This window comes from Schistocerca piceifrons, chromosome 4, assembly GCF_021461385.2.
Source record: "Schistocerca piceifrons isolate TAMUIC-IGC-003096 chromosome 4, iqSchPice1.1, whole genome shotgun sequence".
NCBI lineage: Eukaryota > Metazoa > Arthropoda > Insecta > Orthoptera > Acrididae > Schistocerca > Schistocerca piceifrons.
The window spans coordinates 236,400,572-236,426,877 of NC_060141.1; the positions used below are offsets into that span (position 1 = coordinate 236,400,572).

General features: G+C 38.0%; 1 protein-coding gene and 1 pseudogene across 4 annotated transcripts in view; one reads left to right on the forward strand and one right to left on the reverse strand.

Annotated features, from left to right (window-relative positions):
• The window catches only part of LOC124794959 (ATP-dependent DNA helicase DDX11), a 162,284-nt gene that overhangs the window by 44,365 nt on the left and 91,613 nt on the right, over positions 1–26,306 (forward strand). For all 4 annotated transcript variants that reach the window (XM_047258678.1, XM_047258675.1, XM_047258674.1 and 1 more), the window contains 4 exons: positions 1,642–1,842; positions 4,692–4,858; positions 11,565–11,799; positions 22,245–22,397. In XM_047258678.1, the coding sequence (XP_047114634.1) occupies positions 1,642–1,842; positions 4,692–4,858; positions 11,565–11,799; positions 22,245–22,397 (756 nt within the window). The remainder of the gene's footprint in view (positions 1–1,641; positions 1,843–4,691; positions 4,859–11,564; positions 11,800–22,244; positions 22,398–26,306) is intronic.
• Positions 14,200–14,317, reverse strand: LOC124796569 (annotated as a pseudogene).

The window sequence follows — 26,306 nt, forward strand, 5'->3', positions numbered from 1 at the left end:
CCAGGTGTTCCAAAACCTGCAGCTCGCAGTGGCTTGGCTCTTAGTCGTGGTGCAGCTTCCAACAAGCAGCGCTGTCTGGCTGCACTCAGAGGACACGTTTGTGCAACCTTTCAAGTACTTCCACATAAAATTTCTCATTCACAGTATGTCCGGGGGCACAAACTCCCAGTGAACCATGCCATGACTGTCAAAAAAGCAGATGAGCATAGTTTTGACCCTTGACTTGCTCATTTTGGCTTTCTTCGGACGTGGGGAATTGTGCCACTCAGTGCTCTGGTGTTAGATCTTTGGGTCGTACTCAAAACACCATGATTTGTCACCAATAATCACATTGTGAAGAGAATGTGGGTTTTCTTGGAGACAGTTCAGAATTTCCTGCGAAATTTGCGTATGATCAGTTTTTGTTTGTCACTCAGGATTTTTGGCACAAACTTGGCACACACCTTTCCCATGGCCAAATCCTCGGTAACAAATTTTTGGATGGTACTGTATGAAATCCTTATCGCATCAACCATCTGCTTAAGCACCAGTTGGAGATCAGTAGCACCTTCACCTTGGCCACATTTTCATCAGTCCTTGAAGTTGATGGGCGACTAGTGCACTGGTCGTCTTTGATGAGCTCTCGCCCCTCTCGGAATAGCTTGTGCCACTCAAACATTGTTGAGCGGCTCAGGGTAGCATCGCCGCAGGCGTCTTTAATCATTCCAAGGATCTCCGTCAAGGTTTTCCCGAGTTTCACGCAGAATTTGATGGTGTAGCGCTGTTCGAGATTTTTTCTCCATCTTGAAACGCGACCGCACTACTGAACAGAGGACCAAAAAAATTGACGTGCTCACTCTACACTTTCCTGCAGGTAACTGGAAAAAATATTGGTCTCTCCAAAAGGCTCCCCACTACATACTCAGGTGGTCTGACCCCCTCCACCGCTCCATTTGCACTGAAGAAATTCAGTTTTTCCCACTTCGTTTCTGTATGCTCCCACAAGCAGCACTTCACTGTCCCCTGTCTCCCCCACCCCTACTGTACATCCCTTCCCCTCCCCGCCTCAGCCTCCTCCTTACCTCCACCATCTAGTTTGCTGCTTGCAGTCTGGCCTTGTGTGTGTGTGGGGGGGGGGGGGGGGGGGGGCACGCATGTGCATTATACATTATAAAATTAGAGAGATTTGACCACACACGAGGTACAGGCAGTTAAATTTACCCATGCAACATCTGTTAGTGGAATTGCAAAGAGGTGCCAGTGTATGAGTACAAGTGTAGTAGGTATATAATTTTCAAACATTTATCACAAGAGCTTTGAGGGAGAGACAAAAAGCATAGAAAAATGTCCTCAGTAAATGTGAGTGGCTACAAATACACTTTTACATTGCTTTGTGCCTTTTCTTTATCTGTAATTAAGTCAACTAGCATTATTTTTAAAAGGAACTTTGGACCGTGCCTGTCTTTCTCACTGTTATTACATTTCCATAATAGTTTTGTCTGTGCTACTTATTATACTCAGTCTTGTCCTGTGTTTTCCTCTGCTGCTTGCAAATGTATGATTTAGGGTACTGAAACTTTGATCTGTTTTGAACATTTGCTAATCATGCTATGTTTCTCTAATAGTGCTCTTACATCATATTTTCTGTTTTACATCCTACAGGAGGCTAAGAATACTGATAAGAAATCTTGCCAAAGATCTGAAGAGTCTCCATCGGTTCCCGCAATGAGAGATTTAGTTACTGATGAAGATGAAATTTTGTTAGAAGAATATGAGGAAAGTAATTGTGAAGATGGCACTACTGACGTCACTGAGGATGAAGAAGATGAAGAGAACCAGCTGGATGAGCCAAAGCCAACCCAAGTACTTTCACTAACATAATGTGACTTATTGTGAAGTAGCTTTAAAAGTGCGTGTAAAATATGTCCGTGTGTCAAGATATTGATGTATCTGAAGAACAAGTGAGCAGGCAGTCATGTGTCAGTTGAATGAAATGTTTGTCAACTGGAAGGGTTCTGCGAGTAAATAATAAAGAAAAGTGTAGTATAAGTAGAAACACTGTAAAATATTGAATCTGTCCTTTCATTTGTTATGCCAGAAAATGCACTAACATAATGTGTTTAGCTGAAGATTATGGTTATGTGCGAGGGTTGTGTAGTTTCACAAAGGAAGTACAGAATTCTGAAGAAAAATTGAAATCGTGAAAATGTTCTTTTCTAGTACTTTAGAAAGATTATCTACGTATACATACATACAAGCCGTTGTTCAGTGCACTTTGTACCATTGCTACTCATTCCTTTTCCTGTTACACTCAGAAATTGAGTGAAGGGAAAATAATTTCCTCTGTATGAACTCCAGTCTTTCATGTGCTTATTTCTTTTCAGAATATGACTTTCATTAGTTATAGCCCCACATGAATGTTGTTCACTTCTAAACACTTTTTTAAATGTTGCACCAGCTTCTTGCCCTGCAGAGAAATTCTTCGCTTGGGGACTGCACTAGTTGACAAAAGGCTACATTGTATTCCTCCTCACCTTCACACCATTGTTTCAAATTCAGGAAGAGGTAATAGTGGCTGGCTCTGAGATCAAGACTTTAAGGTGTGTGGTTGAAAAGTTGCTAATGGAAATAATGAATCTTATCCTTGGTACAGGTAGCAGTGTGTGGACGTATGTTGACATGCAAAAGGGCTACCTCAGATAGCATTTTCCCCCAACAATGATTCTGGATGGCGGGTATCAGTTTGGTGAGCATTTTTCAGTAGATTTAAGATATAACTGGTTACCCCCATTTGATGAAATCAACCAGAAGAATGTCCTTTTCTCCCCAGGAAATGATGGCCATCATTTTAAGACCTGAGTAAGGGGACTGCTTGTTTTTTCCCTCCAGTTTTGGCATGATCGAATGGTGCCACTGCATTGACTATTGGTTGATTCTGTGGCGCTGAAAGATATCCATGTCTCATCGCCCATAACAGTTTGAGAAAAGAAATCATCCTCATCCTGTCGACATCAGTCCAAAAACACTCATTTGTTTGACACTCTTTGCTCTTTATGTCAGTTGGTAAACATTTTTGGAACCAACAGTTCATACCAAAATATATTATATCTATTTTGTGACAGTTATGTAAATAGTGGTAGAGGAAATTCATCAACCAGTAAATGAGTTGCCAGCTTTTGGTACACCTGCTGCACGATTTCTTTGAACTGGATGTCAGGTTTACGACTCCACGTTTATTTCACACATCTGTGCACAGCCAGTTTTGAATACTCAGCCCATTACTCATTACTGTGGGCTCATAAATTAAGTACACCTCCTGATAAATTTGTATAGCTGTAGATCCTTTTGCATATAAAAATCAAATGCAACTGTGCAACTGGCAACTGGCAGTAGCAGTGATATTTGAAGGCATTTCACCCAGTTTAAAAGACTACAGAATCAAAGCAGTTCCTTCTAACAATTGACATGGCTCTGCCTTTGTGAAACTCTGTTCTGAGACGCCAGCGTTTAAATATAATCAAATAGCCCTTACTTTTTGAATATGCTTCATACCTATATAATGTCAGTTGCACTCCAAAACATTTCTACAGTCTTGCTCAGTATTTCAGTTAATAAGTACAGTAGACCAGACTAAGGTACAAACTGTAATTCGCCCTGTGCTGTTTGTCTGTAAATTTAAAGTTAAAACAATTTCAGATCATGTCATATCCATGGCATTTGGGAATTGCAGAATAAGTTGCTTTTTAAATGTTTCTCCAAACTGCCATCATCAGTTCATATGATAGTGAATTAGGAAACTTTGATAATGTGACAAATGGACTATTTGTTGTAAATGTGTCTTCTTCTAACCCTGAAAATGTGATCTGTACCAAATATTGTGGTTATGAATTTCCCTTTTTATACTGATTTGGCAGATAGTGCCCCATATTACAAAATATAGGATAGAGCAGGATATACTGTGCCATAGTGCACCTTAGTGCTTGAGTATTAAAGTTTAGAGTCAATTTTCTTCAGAAATAAAGCTTTAGTGTTACAAATGAACATGTAATAAACTTGCCATTCCAGTGAAAGCCTGTCATCTTCTTATACACCTAAAACTTACACAATGAAAAGTTTGATGTGGGCATATCTGCAGTCACATAAGTTTGTTTATTTTGTGCAGCAGGTTGAAAGAAAATGGCTTTTCTTTGAGTGAGATTACCGCTTGAATGGTCTTTATCAAAATGATTTTCTTTTCCTTCTGTAGAGTTCTGTATTGTCTCCCAAGCAGGTCAATATGTGTCACTGGCATACCCTGTAATGATGACCAATTCTGTAGAGCACCTGGGAAATCATTGACATAACATGCAAATAGGAATGGGCTCAAGAGGAACCTTGAGGAACCCCAAAGTTTGCTTACTATCATGGATATTATCTTTTCCATTGATTTCTGAGTACTGTTTCCTGTTGTCTAAATGCGATTGTTCTAACAGCTTCAGTTTTCAAGTGATACATTATTTTTCTGTACTGAAATACAGTGGTAATGGTAATATTCTATAGTCTTTGGGAAAAGACGTAATTTGAATCAAAATAATTGTTCTTAAATTTATTTACAGTGATTTAAATTTTTTTCTATGTAACTGTGTTGTTGTATATTATTAAAAAGGTAACCGGTTAGCAGGAATAATATATTACATTGTGGAAACAGTAAAGGGCTTCACTCTTTGTTGCAGATTTATTTCTGCAGCCGAACCCATTCTCAGCTGGCGCAAGTGGTGGGTGAAATCCGGCGTAGCCCCTATGGGGCTGATATCCGTGCTGTTCCCCTTGCGTCTCGTTCTAATTGCTGTATCAATGAGAGTGTTCGCCGTCTTGGTAACAATACTCTTATAAATGAAAGGTAAGGAGTGCAGCTAGAATTTTATCTGGGTGGGCATTGTGCTGCATGTGTAAACTCTGATACTGGATGTGTGTGTGTGTGTGTGTGTGTGTGTGTGTGTGTGTGTGAATACTTTGTCATAATTCTATCAAGTATAACAAGAGTGGTGCTGGACTTTGGATACTCCATTTTTGCAGAGTAATCTGGCTGGGCTCTCAGTTGATGAAACTTTCATTCAGCTGTTTTTTATTTGAGGTACTCATGTTACATTATTGATTTCAGGATTATATTCCAACACTCATATCCTATTTGAGGTTCTCATGTTACATTATTGATTTCAGGATTATATTTCCACATTCTTATCCTAGAAGATACCAGATGCACACAGTACAATATGGCACTGTTTTAAATGCAATCTGAAACTGCATTGAATGTCATGATGTAAAAACAATGTAAACAACAAGGGTCTCAAATTGCTTGTCGGCTCATACCTGAAATTACTTCTTCAGTTGGTGACTATACCCATAATAACCTCCTGTGTCCTGCCTAAGAAGAAATCCTCCACCCAGTCACAAATTCTGGGTGATACTCCATATGATCATACATTTTTTTAAAAATAGACGTTGATGTGGTACGAAGTCAAATACTTTCAAGAAATACTGCATCAATCTGATTGCTACAATCCATGGCTTTCATGATGTTATGTGAGAAGAGTGTCAGTTGAGTTTTTCAGGATCAGTATTTTTGGAATCCATGTTGGTTAGCATGGAGGAGATCACTCTGTTCGAGGTACCTCATTATGTTTGAGCCCAGAATATGTTCTAGGATTCTACTACAGATGAATGTTTGCTAAATTGTATGTTAATTTTGTGGATCACTTGTGTTTCTCTCTGTGTAGATGTGTGTGACCTGTGCATTTTTCCAGTCATTGAGTATAGTGGCCTCTGTGTGTGTGTGTGTGTGTGTGTGTGTGTGTGTGTGTGTGTGTGTGTGTGTGTGTGTTAAAGGGATTTACAGAATATTATAATTACAATGGGAGCTAACTTAGGTGCGTACTCTGTATGAAATATGACAGGGATACTATCAGGGCACATAGCCTTATTTAATATTAGCGATATTAGTCATTTTGAGTGTATAATAATTATGTATTATTTATGCTTGTTCAAAGCAGAAAGACTTATAGGTTAAGTGAACATTTTAGAGACTTTGACACATTAAGCTACAATATGACATTGGTAACATTTCTGCCCAACGTGAGAAGGCCAATGACCAGGGGAGTTTGTGCAGCAGCGTTCAGCACTTTAACAGATCAACGACCGAGCAGATGGGCAATACTTCCAAGAGAACAATGACCAGCACTGTTCGCACATCAGTGGTCAATGCTCCAGGAACTGTCAGCATACTGAACTTATGTGTGTGACGTATCTGGTGATGTGGATGGGGATGACAGAGCAATGTCCAACCACACCAATACAGTGGAAAGCCGGCACGTGTCTGAGCATTGGTAACATTTTGGCCCAACATTAGAAGCATACATCAATGACCGAAGAGTCAGTCGCCACCCTAGAAACTTAGTGACATTGGCAAAAACACCGAATAAATACCTCCGACAGCTGGGCGTCAGGGGGTCTTTTGAGGGGTCCTTTGAGGTGGTCCTTTGGAAGGCCCTTCGAGGGGAGAAAGGAGACATGAAGAAACATCGCCTGGACGGACGGACCGATGGTTAGTCAGCAGATGTCGTGCTTCGCTACATTGACTTAGCTGCTACACTGCTCGACAGAAGAAGATGTCGGTACTGCGTCAGCCCATAGGTCAATGCAGAAGCAACCATTCCAGATGTTATCAGAAAGAAGTTCATGTGGTAATTACCCAGGTGGGTGGTGAGTAAGAAGGGGCTGCGATCTCACCAAATGGGTCACCTGTGAACTTAGATGCTGATGAACTCTGCCAGAAGGTGCCAAACCTGAGGGCCGCTGGTTCGATTCCGGGACGGAGCAGTCCACGTATTGCCGTAGCTGCTTGTTAGTATGCAATGAGCGAATTCCAAGAAGGAGACCGCACCACCGCTGCAGAGAGTCATGGGCACGGTACTGAGGGAAGAATACGTTGTCGGTGTGCCACTGGAACATGAGCTGTCACTGTATCAGCTGTCACCGGAATCTGCATGCTATGACTCTGCCGTTTCGCAGCCATGAAGGATTGAGCCAGTTAAAAGACAATGTATTAGTCTGTTTGTTTAGAGTCTTATGTCTCAATAAATGATTGTTAGTGGAACCACCAATGTTTCACTCACACCTCACCCACTGTGTCAAGAGCCCATTCCACCACCCACAAAGTGTCGCTTCCTTCCTGCCACTGATGCTCAATATCAGGAGTCACTAAACCCTGACCCACTACAGTTGCTTCTCAATGCCATTGACAATAATACCTATCTCACTTCTCTTTGCAGTAGTGAGAGAAGCAAACTCGGCAAGTACACCAGTATGTTCCGTAGTAAAGGAACATGTGAAAACTGATTTCAGCATTATTTGTGTTGCTTTGCTACCCCTGATTTCAGTTCCTGTGTCATCTCTAAGTGCATAGGACACTAATTTTGGTACAGCTGACAGTCTTTACATATCGCCTGAAGCTCTTTAGGTTATGTGAGTGAATTTTCAGTAAGAAACATTGCAGTTCCCTTTTCATTCACACATGGAGATCTGTAACTCTGGCTGTTAAGGAGTGCCTTGAGGGATGTGGAATGAGTCAAATTAAGTATTAACAGGCAGAAGCAGCCCCAGGCTACTTCTGGAAGACTTGCAGTATTCAGAGTGTATATGGCCACTGCCACTCAACTTAGCCTTGATTTGAGACCAGCCATTCCTGTCATTGCCTGCCATGTTTCCATTATAACCCCACCCCCTGTGCAAACTCTGTTTATCTTATTTTCAAATTTATTTATTTTCTACATTTACATGTGCATCTATACTCTGCAAGCCACATCATGGTGTGTGCTGTAAGGAAAGCATGTATCACTTGTTAACTCCCCTCCCCCCTCGCATTGCAAGTCATTAATAGTGTGTAGGGAGAATGATTGTTAGTAAGCTTTTATGAGTTCTGGGATATAACTGCCAAGTTAGGAGAGCTACATTATGAAATACGATTGTTGGAGTACTCAAAACTTGATGTTTTTATTAGTTTTATCTGTGTTCTTATTAATTTTTATTACTTTCGCACACATTAAATACTATTTGAAATGATTTAAAGTAATTTAAGGTCTTGTAGACAGCAAAGCTCTTCATCTCATTTTAAAATGTCTTAAATTATGAAAATGTGGAAATAAAAACATCACGTAATGATCTTTGAATTTAGTCAGTTTATTCATTTTAGCTCAATCCAAATCCTTATACAATCTTTTGGCTAAAATTTGCATTATAAAACTTTATAGAAAATAATGTAAAACAATACGGTTTCTTAACCAATATATAAACACTTAAAGTATTTATAATTTTGAACATTCCTAAAAAACATTTCTGCCTACGTATTTGTAATGCATCAGTCTTAGAATATCTTTAAATGAGACAGTTGGAAATAATATTTTGTGTCTAATATTAATATTTCATTGTTCAGAACCGAAATTTTACAAGTGTTTGAGCAGAAAAAGATAATGCCTAACCAGAATTATCACCTCAAATTTTTTCTTTGTTTATAAATAATATGTAAACATACAGAGAATTATCTGTATGTGTTTAATTTTCCTTTGGAAATATATCAATGTGCTGATGGTAATAATGTATATAATAACTGTGATTGTTATTAAGTTGTTCCAGGGCCAGTGCCAAAGACAGTTTGTCTATAATGTTTTTGATGAACAGTCAGTGTCAGTCATCACTGAAAATACATCATAATGTGACACAAAAGTTAATAACCTAGGTGAAAAAGTAACAAATCACTGAACACTAGAGGCATTAAGTTGTTTATTGGTACATAATAAGGACCGGGCAGAGGAGTGGGGTTGAGGGGTGTACTCTAGCCCGAAAAAGGATGCATGCCTGTTTACAACTCAATGCCTCTACTATTCAGTGATTTGATATCTTTACTCCTAAATTATTTACCTTCTGGAAAACTTTCCAAACCATATTGACACAAAAGTCTCTGTTTTGTCCTGTAGTTTGAATAAGTACCCACTTCTCTCAACAAAATATAACATTGAGCAAATTATATGAGATAATTATTTAAAATTTGTGCAAACTTCTGCTGTTGTTACATTGTGAGCTACTTAATAGTTTTGTTCAGCTATATATTTTACTGTAGATGAGAGGGAATGGTAGAGCTCGAATCTAACTGATTTGACCTTAATGGCCTTTTCGCAAGATGTATTTTGGAGGAAGTAAAAAGTTAAACGGCTCTTCACTGAGTTTGATGAACATATCTGTGATACTTTCGTGAGTACTAAATGAACTTGCTACAAAATGTACTGCACTTCTTTGGATATTCTCTATTTCTGCTAACAGTCCTATTTGGTACAGATCCTAGACCGACAAACAATATAGAGAAATTGGTTAAACGAGGGTTTTGTAAGCTCTAGCTCCTTTGTGGGTGGACTACTACTACTGAGGATTCTTCCAATTAATCTGTGTGGTATCTTTCTTTCCTTCTATTAGCTTTATGTGGACATTCCACTTTAAATCACTTCATTCGCATGCTCATAGATATTTAATGGATGTTACTGCTTCTAGTGGCTTGTCCAATAACAGGTCTTTCCGTGTACGGTACTTGTGCACAATACAATTAATTTGTTTACTTTGAAGGTCAGTTGCCAATCCTTGCACTGTCAGTCCTCCATAGATCTTTCTGAATGTCGCTACAGTTTTCTAGCATTCAGAATTCTCTGTATACACCAGCATTATTTGTAAACGACTATCATTGCACTATGCCTGTTCTCCACAGGTCGTTGGTATATACTGTGAACATTAGTGGTCCTATAGTACTCCATTTGGGTATGTCCAAAGCCACTTTGACATCGGAAATTTTTTGTGTGTTGCAGACAACATGTGTTTTATTTGCTAGGAACTCTTCAATTCAGTCACAGGATTAGTGTGTAATATTCTGTGCACACATATATTATAACTTTGTCAAACACTTCTGGAAGTCAAGGTACATGGCATGAATCTGAGTGTTTGTTTTTACTGCCTTCTGTGTGTCACAGATGAAAAGGGCAAGCTGACTTTCACACAAGCACTGTTTGTGCAAACTTACTTTGATTTGCTGCAGGAGAGATTTTTGACCTTCAGAAACATCACAGATCTCCAAACTTTTTAATGATTATCTTTCAATCCTATCTGTCACTGTTTCATTTGCCCTCATTCTAATTCTTACTTCTTCAGTAGTCTTTTTTTCCTCGATTATTAATATTCTGGTGCTCCTTTGTAAATAATCCATTTCCACAGCTGTTGATTGTCTTTTGGGGTCAGCATTTAAAATCCACAGTTCTAATCCCTATCATAGGACAGATTCACCCATTAGCTTAAATGTTCTTTCTCTTACTGTTGTTAGAAATGTTCTTGTCCCACCAAAAAGAATTTATACACGATATAACTTTTGCTAAATCTAAAAAGGCAATGTATAACTCTACAACTTCGTTTTAGGTTCTCAAGCCGTAGGAAGATTTAATAATAATGGGGTGCTGGTCCATTGACCCAGCCCTCAACCTATAGGACCAGAATTTGACATCAGCATTTACTCCTCTAAGAAAATTGGCATTCCTATGTCTAAAACTATCTCCTTTCCCTTTGTCTGGCTCCTCCACTGGACCTGCCCTGGTTTGAATGACACTGCTGGTAGCTACACTACCACCGGCATAGCCCTCAACTTAATTGACAAGTGCAAACTCGTGTGCATGCCACTGAAGGTGCCTTTGATAATGCAGCATCCCCTTTGAGGGATCATGAGCTTTATTGGGTCTATTCTTTGATTTTAGATTGAATTTGGTTTTGAGTTAGTTCCACTAATACTTACTTCCATCTCTCTCTTTTTATTTTGTCTCTTTGTTTTTTGTCTGTGGTTGCTACTCTTCAATAATTTTTGTGTGTGTGTCTAGTTTCGTGTCATCCATGTTCCTGTGGTTGTTTCCTCCCCCCTTTCTTTATCACTGTTTTATCCAGTTTCCTTTCCGATGAATATAAATTTCCAGATATTCAAATCGCTTTGATTTCCCTTTCTGCTATTCTCTGCTGTATCTTCTTTGGCGTAAGAAACTTTCTACTTAATCCTTGAATTGACCCACTCCCTTCAAACCTTTCCTCTCTTTTGCTGAATGTAAAAGGGTCGGGTACTGAAATCTAAAATTTTCATCACATTTTCTGTGTCCCTGTTTGTGCTGCCACTTGCTGAGTAAAATCTTTTTTTCTGACGTTGTTGGATTTGATTTCAGTTTGAAGATCTGAATACATATTGTAACAATAATGGAAATTTCTGTATGGAACAAAATGTAAAATAAGGGAAAGGCAACCACTCACCTACCAGACTGATATATGGAGTGTAAAAACACGTAACTGAAAGCAGTATTCACACTAGCTTTCAAGCTCTTACTCTTTTTCTAGTAAAATCTAACACGCAACACGCAAATATACACCCCCGTGGCCACGAGAGACTAAGTCTTGGTTATTATATTAGCACAATAACAGTTTTATTGAAAGATGTCAGTTATTTCGTTATAAACTATGTCTGGTAATCATTTTAAATTCAGGTGTCTTGAGCTCCAGAGCAAGACCAAATCCAAACCCATAGATAAAGAGAACGCACCTAAGCGACAGAAGACTGTAGGTGGGGGCAGCTGTCCATTCCGGCAGCGTGAGAGAGTGCAACAGCTGAGGGATACGGCTCTGTCATCTGTCCATGATGTTGAGGAGCTCGTGACTGCTGGGAAAATGCTGAAAGCATGCCCGTACTATGCTGCCAGGGATGCAGTCCCTCTTGCTCAAGTAAGTGGTGCATCTCAGTTCTTGTAGCAGAGAGCCAGGTGGTAGAAGGGACTCGCTTGATGTGTTAGAGGCACATGCTTGGAAGTTCAGTAATGCTCAAGGGTGCAGGAATTACAACTTTGCCTTCATTTCGAGTGACATGAAGTCTTTTTCTTGATGACTTTCGTGTTGTTGGTTTGTTAAACTTCAAAGGAAAGGAAGTGTTCTTGACACACAAAAAGTTTTAAAATGTGGCAGTATTTGACCTGCTCTCAACTGAAAATAGTTCCTCAAATTCTGCAAGTATGTAGCCAATGTGTACTGTCCATTGAGAGTTATTTCAAAACTGTCGAAAGTAAACATGGAACATTGCTTTAAAATTAACTTATGAGGAATTGACAGGTGATGATGTGAAGGTGTCGTACACTTTCACTCCACAAAATGATGCAGATAGTGGTACTTGGTGGTCTAGTGGTAAAGTGCGTGGTTGGAAACAGAAAGATTATGGGATCAAATCCTGATCAGATCTTGAAATTTTTCAGTCTCTAGCCCTTGCCTTTCCGTAAGAAACAGTTTAATATAACTGTAATTCTGAAAAGGCAAAATTATAAATTCCTTAAAAGTTTCCTGTGCGCTTACCCATTGGCAGCCCCTTTCATTATCCTAATTGCTAGTGCCTTTGTGTTTGCTGGTGTGTGTGTGTGTGTGTGTGTGTGCTTTTTTTTTTTAAAAAAAAAACACTTACATTTCCCTCGAACATTATATTTTGTGTTGGTAATTAGCTTTGTTGTTTGCTTTAATAACATTTTAATATCATCTATTAACAACTTTGGCCCTACTGCTGATAGGAGATATAGCCACCATGTGACCCATGTCTACATTTCGTGATTTTGTCTTTTTTTTTCTTTTGATTTACAGCTCTCAGGTCAAATGAAAACAAAATGAATTTCCGTGGTTGGGAGCTCTTTGCTGAATTAAAATACATTCACGTAACTACTGTAGTGCCCTGCGGTCGGTAGGAAAGAACTAAAGATCAAGTTTGAACACATTTTATGTAACTGAAACGCCTTTCTGGCTTGCACTAATTTTCAAACTCGAGAACACCAGGAAACACAATAATTCTTGTGGTGGCAAAAGCCAGATAAAAATTACAAGACAATGAAAAGAAATAACAACAACACTACACAAGATACAAATTTTTACAAAAGACTATGGCGAGTGTCTACTCAGGAGTATTTTTGAGTGACATTGGCCAGAGCTGCCCTAGCTGTACGTACACACTGCCGGTCTAACTCTGCTGTTGTGCTCATAACACCAATTCTGCAGAGTGCTACACTTAGTTACATTAGTTCCAATTGATGCACCTCTGTCATACGGCTTTCCATGAATTAGTGCCGTGTTTATGCCGAAAGTCTGTTGATGTATACATTCACTGGCGATGTTTTTGATATGAGCTCTTGAAGGGAGGTCGGCATCCCACCTTGCTTGTCTGTTGTGCGGGCACTCTAACAGGTAAGGGGCCGCTACGACAATTACTAAAGACTAAAATGTGTTATTAATATGTTTTGCTATTTTATTCTATACCCACATTATTGTCAGTTGAGCATTAATTGTCTTGCAGAACAATGAACTTATTTTTGTCGATTTTGTAAAGAAATTTGGCTTTTATTAATCTTTTCCACAGAGGTAGCCAATTTATTTCAAACAAAATGTTTCATTCCACACAATTGTTTAGTTCCAACTCGACACTGAATTTCAAGTGTACTTTTTTGTCTTGTGGCACATAAAGCAGAATGCCAAAATGAAGAACCAAACAAGAAGGAGTACAGTACTGTTACTTCAAGAAAATTGGCATCCCGAATACCACACTGGAAAGCTTAATTTTTCTTTATTGTGAATATGAACATGCAAATGTGCACTTTAAGCCTAATTATGTATTTTAGTGTGGTTTACAAAATTCCAGTACTCGTGGAGTATTCTGATGTGTTTTTTATAGTGTAATGTATGATCTCTTAATGCTATATATGTACAAACATACATAAATGTTTACTTGAAAATGGCTAAAAATGCAAATTTGGTCAGTAGTATTAAATAAAATGTTCTTTTTCAAATGTATTGACTGACTTAGCAGAATTTTACAATCTGCCATCTGTGAAAACACAACGTTTTTTGATCACAAGAAATGTTTCAACTCTTGTCTAGTACCTCCTTTAGCACAGCACTCCATCTTCAGGCCACAAGTGGCCCATCGGGACCAACCGACCGCCGTGTCAACCTCAGTTGAGGATGTGGATAGGAGGGGCTTGTGGTCAGCACACCGCTCTCCCGGTCATTATGATGGTTTTCTGTGACTGGAGCCACTACTATTCTTGTCAAGTAGCTCCTCAATTAGCTTCATGAGGCTGAGTGCACCCCAAAAAATGGCAACAGCGCATGGCGGTCTGGATGGTCACCCATCCAAGTGCCAGCCACGCCCGACAGCGCTTAACTTCGGTGATCTCACGGGAATCGGTGTATCCACTGCGGCAGGGCCATTGCCCACCTCCTTTAGACTTGACATTATTTCTTCATTTGTGCTGTTAATGTCTTGAATGTATGGAATGCCACTCTTCAGTAGACTGGCAGCACATTGTGTTTTATCACTGTAACTCCCCAAAAGGCCTTGTATTTACTCCTAAAGTAGAATATAAATTGCCAGTTATAGTGTTCCTCGGCGTCACAGATATGTTGTTAATTTTTTATAATATTTGAAAAAGTCGTGAAAAACTTATTGTCCTTACTTCTGGCATATACAAACAACCTTCTTTTCTTTTCTTTTTTCTTGCTGCAAGAAGTTTGTATTCCTTCTTACCATCTTTTCGCAGTGCTGTGTGGATGTAAACATGATTGGAAATGCTGTATACCAGTATTGCAGAGAACAAATAAAATAGTCTATGTTAGTCACAACATAGCAAAATTTTACTAAATATTATGGTACTTTGAGTTGTAGAGACTAGTTTTGAAATGAATATTATTCCAAGGACTGCTTTCTTATTTTGCATTCCTTATCTGGAAAGAATATGTTAAAACAATTGTCCAAAGTACAGTAAACCTGTATGTTCCCTCTGGGCAGCATGCTGCAGTGCTGCATATAGACATATGATGCCCCTCAAACCATGAAATTCCAAACAGAAATACGACTGACTAAAGGCATATGAACAGAGCTAACACCAAGCAAGGGCTTCCAATTTCATCATAGCTGCGCATGCACAGTAATGCCCACTTTCTGGCACTCTCTGACTGCTGTTCAAACGTACCTACTTATAACAGGTCATGGGAAAATATTGTGAATGGTGGTTTGACAAGCATTACTTCCAAAGTAAATTATCTTTTATGCTAGAAGAGCCACGTTACGTGTGAGAATGTGCCATGAATTTCTTAAACCACAGAGTGTTTGAGTCTAATTCAATATGTAACAGTTTGAGGGCCAGCCACTTAGGAAAATTTCGGGCCCAGAAGACCAGCCATTTATGTCATTACTTAAAATTTTATTTTAATATTTGGGTTTGATGTCTGTGAAAGGGTAACATATGCAAAAAGGACCAATGTATATGTGAAAGCTTTGCTTTGTTTCTAGCTATACTACATGTATATTAATTTAAGCCATTAACTTTCCCTGTTTGTGTGTTTGTTATTTAAGTGATGTTGCCATTGGCTGACTATATCACTCCACTCGAGCTATGATTGGCTGACAAAAGCACTTTGCAATCTTAATTTCAGTGCTTCAGAAACTAATGTGCTGTTTTTGGTGGAATTTGTATTTATACTTTTGGAAGGGTTGATAAGTTTTACAGCTGCGAGGGAAAGTATACAGCCACTTGACAAGGAAAAGTGTATTTTTAGCTGGGAAGTCCAGCAAAAATCCGGAATTTTTTTTCTTGCCAGAGTATAGACCCTAGTTTTGTTTTGAAATGCAAAATAAATAGTTCAAACTTGTATGTTAAGTCACAGGTTACTAGTTAATGAAATGTTATTGCCAGTCTTGTCACTGCAGTTTCTGTAAAGTCTAAAATCTCACTATGACCTATTTCTCAAATTTGTAAATGAAATTGTGTTGTCTCTTTGTACTTCTTGTACCTCTGTTATTTAGCTACTTTTTTACCTAGAGTCACTTTTGTGTTTCTTTTTCTGTTGCCTTTCATCACAATAAATGCCCTGCAAGCTCCAAAGCAAGGAAAGGCCATAGCCGACTGCTTGTGCAATGAGGCAATGTGTGGACACAAGAACACCCTTGCATATACACACTCTTTCCACAAATTTTTATGGGTGTCCGTTTATTCCTGCGCTTCTGTGATTTTACACGAGAAAAGAGGTATCATGTTGACATACCTTGCTGATAGCAAAAGTGTTCAGTTGTTGATGGGCATAAAAAAAGGATAAAAACTTTGCTAGCTTTCAGACAAATCCTTTAAAGGTGTGTGTGTGTGTGTGTGTTGTGTGTGTGGCGCACGCGGTTTGTCCAAAGTAGCAGTTCATGATTGATCAGATCAAAGGCTTTAGACTTGTTAGAAACAGGCCACAATTTAATTCATTTTATTCTATAGCATTCATGACCTCTGTCAAGAAATTAAGCACAGCTATATCAGTTTTTTTAACTCTTCCCTTTCTAAACATTAAAATAATGTGCTGCATTTAGTATTCAAAACTTTTCCTGTGTAACTCTTTGAATTAAAATACAGAAGCTAAATAATAGTGAGATTGTTTTGTGTGTCTTGTGCATCATCCTTGTTTGAAGTGGCTTTACTATTGGTGTGCTAAATCATCTATTGATCAGTTGGTTTTTAATTTTGTGCTGTATTTGCAAAATATTTGTTAAATATGTTATTAATCCATGTATCTTCAACAATTCTTCCTTCACATTGTGTGATGAATTTATTGTGTTTTACTATATTTCTGTCCACTATTTACAACTTTATGAGGTTAATAATTTCATTTCATTATTTTCTTATTTGATAGTTGAGTCATTTACTAACTTTTTGCAGCTACTGTAAGTTTCCTGTATACATTGCCGTCATTTCTCACATAGGGTTAGAAAGGTGCATTTTGTTTTTCTGCTTTATTAAACTGTATAAGAGTTCCTGATGATTTCTTTATGTTTCGTGTTATCCATGTCTTTGACTTTACCTCAACTTCTGTTTGCTTCACTGAAATGCAGCATCAAAGCAATACTTATAATTACAGGTTGTTGTTGTTGTGATCTTCAGTCCTGAGACTGGTTTGATGCAGCTCTCCATGCTACTCTATCCTGTGCCAGCTTCTTCATCTCCCAATAATTACAGGAAACTGAGTCAAATGCTGGGTTGACATTATTTCAAGACACCTTTTTTTAAGTTGTTTTTTTTTTATAGAATGCAGTTGAAAATCCTAGTGTTGTTTTCGGCTTTTCTTATGATATCTGTTTGAACCTACTTAGTCTATTGAAGTCTGGTTTCTCTCAATAATTACACTCTCCCCCCATGCACATGCACATGTCCCACCATTATGAAATTGATAATTCCTTGATGTCTTAGAATGTTCAGCACATCATCGTTAGCTATTAGATCTACCTGTCAGCATTTTTCTGACTCCTACATTTAAAAAGCTTTTATTCTCTTAATCTCAGTATTTTTTATCATTCACGTTTCACTTTGATACAAGGCTACAGTCAAGACAAATACCTTCAGAAAACAGTTCCTAGCATTTGTATATACTGTCTACTTCGTCCATTGTCAGTTATTTTGCTGCCCAAACACCAATACTCACCTATAAGTATCAGTGTTTCATTTACTAAAAGAATGCCATCGGCATTGCCTCATTTAACTTGATTACATTCTGTTACCCTTGTTCTTCTTTTGTTGATGTTCATCTTGTTTGTATGCTGCTACTTGTACTGATGGTTGTCTTTGAATGCTTTTTGTGTGACAAGTTTGTTATGACTTCATAAATGAAAATATGCTAAAGATTTTTTTACTTATTCCACATCCATGAGATCACTTCACATAGGATCTGTGGAAGCTACTTTAATCCTTTTTCCTTTTTCAGTAAATACGTATTATGTAGTCTTTTTTTATGACCTGTTCTGCATCCTTGAGGTTTCCCTATTTATAGTTCTATGTAACCAAAAAGTATGTCTAATCTAATCCTCATGCTGGTTCGTTTCACATGTTGTTATCTATGATGCTGCTGTTCTGTTTTTAAACTAGATGAAGCTCTGGCTTTCCTGGGCAAATGTTCCTTAGTTTTCTTGCTACACTAGGTACTCAACTTCTCGGTGATTTCCTCTGTCATTATTGTCAGGCCATGTGGTACTTTGATATGTTGTTGTTGTTGTTGTTGTTGTTGTGGTATTCAGTCCAGAGACTGGTTTGATGCAGCTCTCCATGCTACTCTATCCTGTGCAAGCTTCTTCATCTCCCAGTACTTACTGCAACCTACATCCTTCTGAATCTGCTTACTGTATTCCTCTCTTGGTCTCTCTCTACGATTTTTACCCTCCACGCTGCCCTGCAATACTAAACTGGTGATCCCTTGATGCCTCAGAACATGTCCTACCAACCGATCCCTTCTTCTTGTCAAGTTGTGCCACAACTCCTCTTCTCCACAATTCTATTCAATACCTGTCCTCTTTAGTTATGTGATCTACTCATCTAATCTTCAGCATTCTTCTATAGCACCACATTTCAAAAGCTTCTATTCTCTTCTTGTCTAAACTGTCTATCATCCACGTTTCACTTCCATACATGGCTACACTCCATACAAATACTTTCAGAAACGACTTTCTAACACTTCAGTCTATACTCGATGTTAACAAATTTTTCTTCTTCAGAAACGGTTTCCTTGGCATTGCCAGTCTGCATTTTAGATCCTCTCTACTTCGACCATCATCAGTTATTTTGCTCTCCAAATTGCAAAACTACTTTAAGTGTCTCATTTCCTAATCTAATTCCCTCCGCATCACCCGACTTAATTCGGCTACATTCCATTATCCTCAGTTTGCTTTTGTTGATGTTCATCTTATATCCTCCTTTCAAAACACTGTCCATTCCGTTCAACTGCTCTTCCAAGTCCTTTGCTGTCTCTGACAGAATTGCAATGTCATTGGCGAACCTCGAAGTTTTTATTTCTTCTCCATGATTTTTAATACCTACTCCGAATTTTTCTTTTGTTTCCTTTACTACTTGCTCAATATACAGATTGAATAACATCGGGGAGAGGCTACAACCCTGTCTCACTTCCTTCCCAACCACTGCTTCACTTTCATGTCCCTCGACTCTTATAACTGCCATCTGGTTTCTGTACAAATTGTAAATAGCCTTTTGCTCCCTGTATTTGACCCCTTTGATATGTAGTTCACAAAATTGTATGATGGAGATATCACGAAGTCCAAAACTTCCATATACTACAACAGCTTTCTGTCGATGTCTGTGATGAAGGAATATGATTGGCAATGCTGGTGCAGGTAGATGGTAGATATCTGAGTTTACTTCTCTGTAACTTTTCAGTGCTGAGTGCTCTGTAGTGATCAGATTTGTAAAGACGTTATTGGAGGTGGGATAACTGTTTTGGCTGTTGATCATGATGGGATGGCATCTCCCAACCCAAGCATTTTAGATTTCCAGCCGTGAAGTTCAGGGTCTACCAGCAGTATGACAGCAAACTGTATCAAATTCTTTTATTAACAACATGCCATTCGGTATATTCTTAGTGATAAAGAGGTGTTGAACGCTGGACCTTCTGAAAGACAGTGGTGATAGTGTTTTAATGGCTACAATACAGTTGAGGTCCCCCTCCAGGCAGTAAAGCTAGGCAGGCGACATCTTGTGCAACAGACGCTAATTCGTCAACAGCTGGCTGCCATGGCCAGTGCTCAGCCCCATACGACAATGTAGTTTGCGATGGTATCGCTAGGGAAAGTGGTGAATTATAGCAGCACCAAACTGGAGCTTGATGTGTACAGGTGGAAGTAGCTGAGTATAACAGGTAATGGCAACCCAGCAAAAGCCAAATGTGTGAATGGAGCCATATGGATACACCGGCTATGCAGCATGATCCTGAACAACTGATGCAACCTTGGGTCACACTGGGGCCAGATCGTTTCAGTGGCCTGGCAGCTTGATCAAATGACGTGTTCCCTTGTGGCTGTATCAACATGTATCTTGTTGTGCTACTGTAGGTGTGGTGGTGTCACATAGTGGTGGTTACTGTGGCACTGATTCAGTACCCTGCTGCAACACTATTGTAGTACTGGTCATGATCAGTGCACAGCTGATGTCATCAGCCATGAGGGAACTCCAGTTATAAAAATGTAAAGTGTGTTGTACTTTCGCTCTGTTACTCAACATTTCCAGCCACCTGTAAGGGTATGAACACGTGGTTTCATGACAGAATCCTTGCAGGTAGATGCAGGGGATAATATTTATTTTCATTTTGTCAAATTTAATTGTTTTTTGTTTTTTAGAATGTGTTCGACAATAGCAGATTTGTCAAAATTGCAGTATGTAATGTGGCGGCTGTGCTATGTGCAGCGTTCTGAAATCGTATGTATACAGTGATCAATGTAAGTGCTACTGCCTTCACAAGGAGTTTGTAAATTCCAGGTTGATTTAGACTAAGGCTGCCTTTTACTGGGTAAAGCATCTCTCTAATTTTCTTGGCTGGTCAGAAAATTGGTTGATTGTAATGCCTTTGGAGGCTGAACATTTTGTGATGATTGTCTGTGTGTTTTCGTTTCTGAGAGATGGTGAATTAATATATTGTTGAGTACATGGTTAATTAATATATTGTTCATGATAGCCGTTTGTCCAGACTACCCTCTTCAGATATTTGATGGTAGAATCCACATAGTCTTTGTCAGAAAGAAAGTTAGTTCTGTGTACCAGTGTTTATAAAAATGGTACTCTTTTGGGCTGGATGATGAAAGCTTTGTGGATGGATGTATAAGTCACGATGTTTTGACTTGGGGTAAACAGTGAGATCAAACATATGAACTTTGATCCCTTGTGTGCAGATCATGTATGTGTCATAAACACAACGAAAAAAGCAAGATTGACAGATAGAGCTGAATTTAATGTCATTTGAATGCTCCATAGTGAACTTAGCCGCTGATGTAAGAAATGGAGAATTTATAGCTATTCTGTCAGTAATATAAAATTCATCATTATACAAAAAGTAGGTACTCTTCAAAGTATGGCAAAATGATTTACTAGTCTTGAGAGGAAGCTGGTCTGCTAATAACTTAAATTACCTTCCACAGGAAGAGGAAGAGTCCAAAGTTTCATCTGGATTAATTCTGATTTACTTCATTATGTCAGTGAACATTTGGGAGATTTTAATGCAATTTTTTCAGCAACTAATAATTTGGTTAGATATTTTGCAAATCTGTTGATTGGAGAATCAATAGCATTAATAATAGGTCACAGTGGAATGCCTTTGTTGTGGATTTTAGGCAAGCTGTGAAGCCTGGGTAAACTGGGAGATTGTCTAGTAGATCAGAATTCATAGCTTTGCTGTTTTTTCTCTTAAGTGATAAAGTAGGATCATGTTTAGTAGGTACTACCTTTGAAGGGAACAACACTAAATAATGTTCACTGAATTATCTACAATGTAATGGACTTCGCACAAACAGCATTAAGGAGTATAGTGGTAGTTTATTCATGTACAGTGTGCAGATTAAGTTTCTATAATTTTCTTGTGGTCGTTAATGTGTATCTTGGTCTGTTCCACAACCCTGAAGGTTCTTCTTCTTGATCGACTCTATGGAACGTAAAGGATGATGGATCTATGTCTGTTTCGTCCAAGCTGTGAGAAGTTTTCCATAGATGCTAGCAAAGAGTTCTAAGAACATTTACAAACCATTGTACATCATTTCCAATATTATATATTGTAACAAAGTTACTATACTGACAAATTATTAATAATAATTAAAGATAAGTAATGCCTGAGTCACCGACATTGTTGTACACTTACGAAACAAACAAAGGTATGATCCAGTGAACCTTATAGGAATTTTCATGAGACTAGATCTTGGTACTTGTCAACATGGCGATATAGTTTAAGATTGTACACAGATTCTTATTCTGATGTGACACTCTGCCATGATACCCATGTGTTGTCTTACAGCTGTGTACTTCTGCCTGGAAAGCGTCATAGCGTTAACGTTTTGAATGAAGAAAGTGGTATTAACAATGTTATATATTATAAAGCAATAAATTATCATTGTGCCTCCACTTCTCTGTGTCAGCAGTCGTGGCTATAATGTACAATAATTGATTCTTCAAATTTTTTCTGCATCTCTTTGTGTTTTGTTAATGTTTCTTGCTTGCATTTTCCTTTCACATTTTAAAGGAAAATGCTGTCTCACTTCACCATGTCTTTTTCAGTTGGCTTTTTTAAAAAAAAAATTGCTTCAAACAAGTTTAAAGTAGTATTCATGAGATATTGGTTTCCAGGTTGTCCTTATCCCCTACAATACTCTACTGCACAAGTCAACACGTGAAGCAAGTGGAATACGACTGAAAGATAGCATTGTGATAATTGATGAAGCACACAATCTATTGGAGAGTGTTAACAGCATTCATAGCTGTGAAGTTACGGGACACCAGGTAATCTTGCCTTTGGCAGCATAACATTTGAAATCACATTTAAAGCTCAGAATGTTCAGACTTCACTTTTGCTTGACTTTCTTCCCTGAAATATTAAGAGCCTTCCATCTCCACCCTCTCCCCCCCCCCCCCCCCCATTTTCTCCCCCCCCTCTCTCTTTCTCTCTCTCTCTCTCTCTCTCTCTCTCTCTCTCTCTCTCTCTCTCTCTCTCTCTCTCTCTCTGTGTGTGTGTGTGTGTGTGTGTGTGTGTGTGTGTGTGTGTGTGTAAATTCATGTTGTTCATTGCAGTTGAATTACAATAATTTTATCACATTTTGAATGATCAAAATAAGACAAATTGGTGGAAATCACTGTGTACTGAATCATAAACGAAAAACTGGAAACAAAAAAAGTATGTGTAATTATTGCATACGCAGAAGATGAATATAAACATGATAATAGAAAATTTCTTTTGTAACATTATAGAAGTAATGTTCAGTTCCACTTCACACTATAGAACAAGAGATCTGAACCAGCAAAGATATGTATGAAGTGAAAAGAAGAAAAAATACACTCACAGTAAGCAGTATCTTCACATGTGCTGCCCCCACCCTCCCCCCATGTTATCATCAGATGTTTCCTGCTACATCTTATGATAAAATGTCATTGTTGCATATGAAACACATGACTGTAAAACTAATTAGTGTTTGAATACACTAATTTGTAACCTTGAGATACAGCATTCATAGCATTAAACAACAGTTATTAAATATATCACAGAATAATATGAAATTCAACATAACAGTAAAACAATTACATAAAAAAATTCATACAGAGTAATGATACTCGAGAAACCAGTTAATAATGGAAAAAAAAGAAAAGAAAAAAAAAGAGGGTTAAAGTCACGCGCTCGGAAATAGAAACAAGAAATATGTGTAGCATTACAGTACACAGTCAAACAGAAAATGATTATAAAAATGAATTTATACCATGGCATTGAAGATGTATAATGTCAGTTTTCTTTTTAAAGCTATTGTTCTATTATCTTCCTTCTCCTCATCCCCAAAGTTCTGCAACAGTTCTAGGCCAATGGCATACAACTCAAATGTATCCTTAAACAAAATGGCTGGCTGTGGTCAGGAGGGTGTAAGATACTCTCCTTCTTCAGAGCCTCATAAGGTTCATTGACAGCTTCTTTACATTAGTCCGTCAAAGTAAAAACTTTTTTAGGGCTTAATAAGTTAATTGAACATGTGTTATTCAAGACTTGGCCAGGCATAAAGTGTCTATAAATTGCACAAACCTAAAAAAGTCCTAAATTGCTTCCTGTTTTTGGGATACAGACATTCTATTATTGCCTTTTATCTTTTCAGGATTAGCTTCCATGCCAGCCATGGATAAGATAACTCAAAAATTTTCTCGTTCTTAACGAATTCATGTTCTTTTAAGCCTAATGATTGTGCTCTCTTTTCTTAAAGCATGCAATACCCCATGCAGCAGGTTACAATGTTCTTCCTAAGATTCAGTGGTAATTAGACCATCTGCATATAAGGCTATTTTGGGGCTCAGCTCCAGTCCTAAAACTTGGTCTAATGCTCATGTAAATACAGATTTACTAATTTTCAATCAAAATGGGACAAGAGTATATACTGATAACATCTCCTATTACTGAAAAGCTGAATATTTTCAGTGTTCTTAAGCAAGTGGCACTTGACAATAACGAACTCTTAAATCAAGACTTGTCATATAGTTCACTTTGTAGTCGTTCCATACTTTCTGGACGATGAGTCTCTTGCCTCACTATTGTGTCCAACATTCTTCCATCTGTGACAACTTTTACACAACTATCCTTTTTACTTACAACAATCAAAGGGCTGTTGTATTCTCCCTTACTTCTTTCTGTAACTACACATTCCATCATCCTTTCAGTTTCTTTGTGCCAACAGTAGGATAAGGTTTTACTGAAAGACTCTCATGCAGCTTAACACCCTTTTTTGACCCTTCACCACTCTCCATATTAACAAAACTGTCCCCAGAATTAATGTCTGCTGTGTATTTTGTTAACTAATCCAGACCTAGAATGATACCTACACTTAGCCCCGGAACTAAAAAATAAAGAAAATTACACACCAGATTTATGCCCCCAATTTCAAATTTCAGAAGTATTTGATTTTTAGTTGAGGTACTAGCATTCCCAGTTCATCAGCATTTTCCATTACATAATTAAAAAAAAAACTTTGGGTAATTTCACTGTGTCTTCAGAAGGCCTTTCTCTTCTATACAATGATTGCTAATTTTCACACATTGCCAGACCTTCATCTTTGCCAACGATAAGAAACATTAACTTCATTCTCAACATCTACATCTATTTTATCATTCACAGAATTTCTGGTATTCATCTCCTGGGTAATTTAAAAAAGTTTTCCTTCCTTTTACCTCATATACCTCCTTCAAACTATTATGTTAAAGAAATACATCCCCTTGTTTTCTTCCTCGTCTCTACTTCAACTCCTATCACTATTATCTTCCTTACTACTATCATCACTTTTTCTCTGTAACCTCCCTTTTTTCCCTTCCCCATCACCTAGCTGCTCCTCATGTACTTGACACCATTACACATTTGAGAATACATTTCCATACAAGACCCCAATGATTCCACAATACTTCCGTAAGTAACTTCAGACATATTATCTTCAATCAAGAGATTCTGATGTCACACATTCCACTACCAAAATTAGGGTTACAACTACTGCTACCATGACTGCAAATTCTGTTTTCTTTTTCGTGAAGGCAGCTTGTAATATTTGTGAGCCCGAAAGTTTGACCTACTTCAGAATGGGCAATTGCTGTTGCGGGAGTTCGTTTCTACTTGGGGCCCCTCCCGTTTGGAATGATCTCTATTATTATCCCTAAAAGTTCACTTGACCACTTTCTTGTGCACCTCACACATTTATTTATTTCATTCTGTTTGTCTGATCCCTGTCTCATGACAACATTCAGAATTTCTTTTTTTGTGAAGTGAAGAATTTGTTTACCACCTGTCTACATCCCTCACTCGACTTAGGAAATCTTTAATTGTATGATTGTATTCTGTTAACACACATCTCTTATTAGAAGGCAGCTTCTCCATTAGTACCTCCATAGTATCCCTTTCACTCAATGGGCCATCCAGATATGTTAATTTACTCATCAGCCTTTCATAGTACTCTTTGATACTCCAGTTTCCTACAATACCATGATGCTTTTTAATAATATTCAAGGACTTTGCTTTGTTTTTCTTTTCTAGAAATCCTGAAGCAAAATCCTCAAACAGCTCATATTTATCTGGTGCATCTGCCTTCCCAATCCAAATTCCCCCCAAGCAGCCTAAATTTTCAATTGTAATATCTCAAATTTTCCTTGTCTTACAGATATCCCAAATTTAAATACTTTGACTATCTCTGAAACTTAATTGTCAACTTTTCCAAAATTTTAATTTTAATATTTTTTTAAAATTTTAATAATCAGAAAATTTCTTTTCTGACTCAGATTCCTACTCTTGTTTTTATTCCTTCAGTTTTTGCTCAAACGTCTTATCTAGCTTTCCTATCTTCTTACCCACTTCTTTTTGTGATTCTCTAATAGCTTCTACCTTTTTCCCCACTTCTTCCATTTTCATTAACAGCAATTGAAACTTACTCACTGTTCCACCTTTTCCATTTACTTCTGTTTTAAGACCCAGTGCTGATTTAAGAAATAAGCCTTCATCCATATTTTCCATAACAGTTACCACTTCCTTTTCTTCCACTTGTTCATTTCCCCAAACTTGGAATCTCACTACACGCTCTTCCCCTTTGATTGCCATATTGTAGACTCATAACAAACCATAATAAATGGGCCACCACTAAATTTCGAAATTGAGAGCCAAGGACTGTAAGATTTCAATAAGAC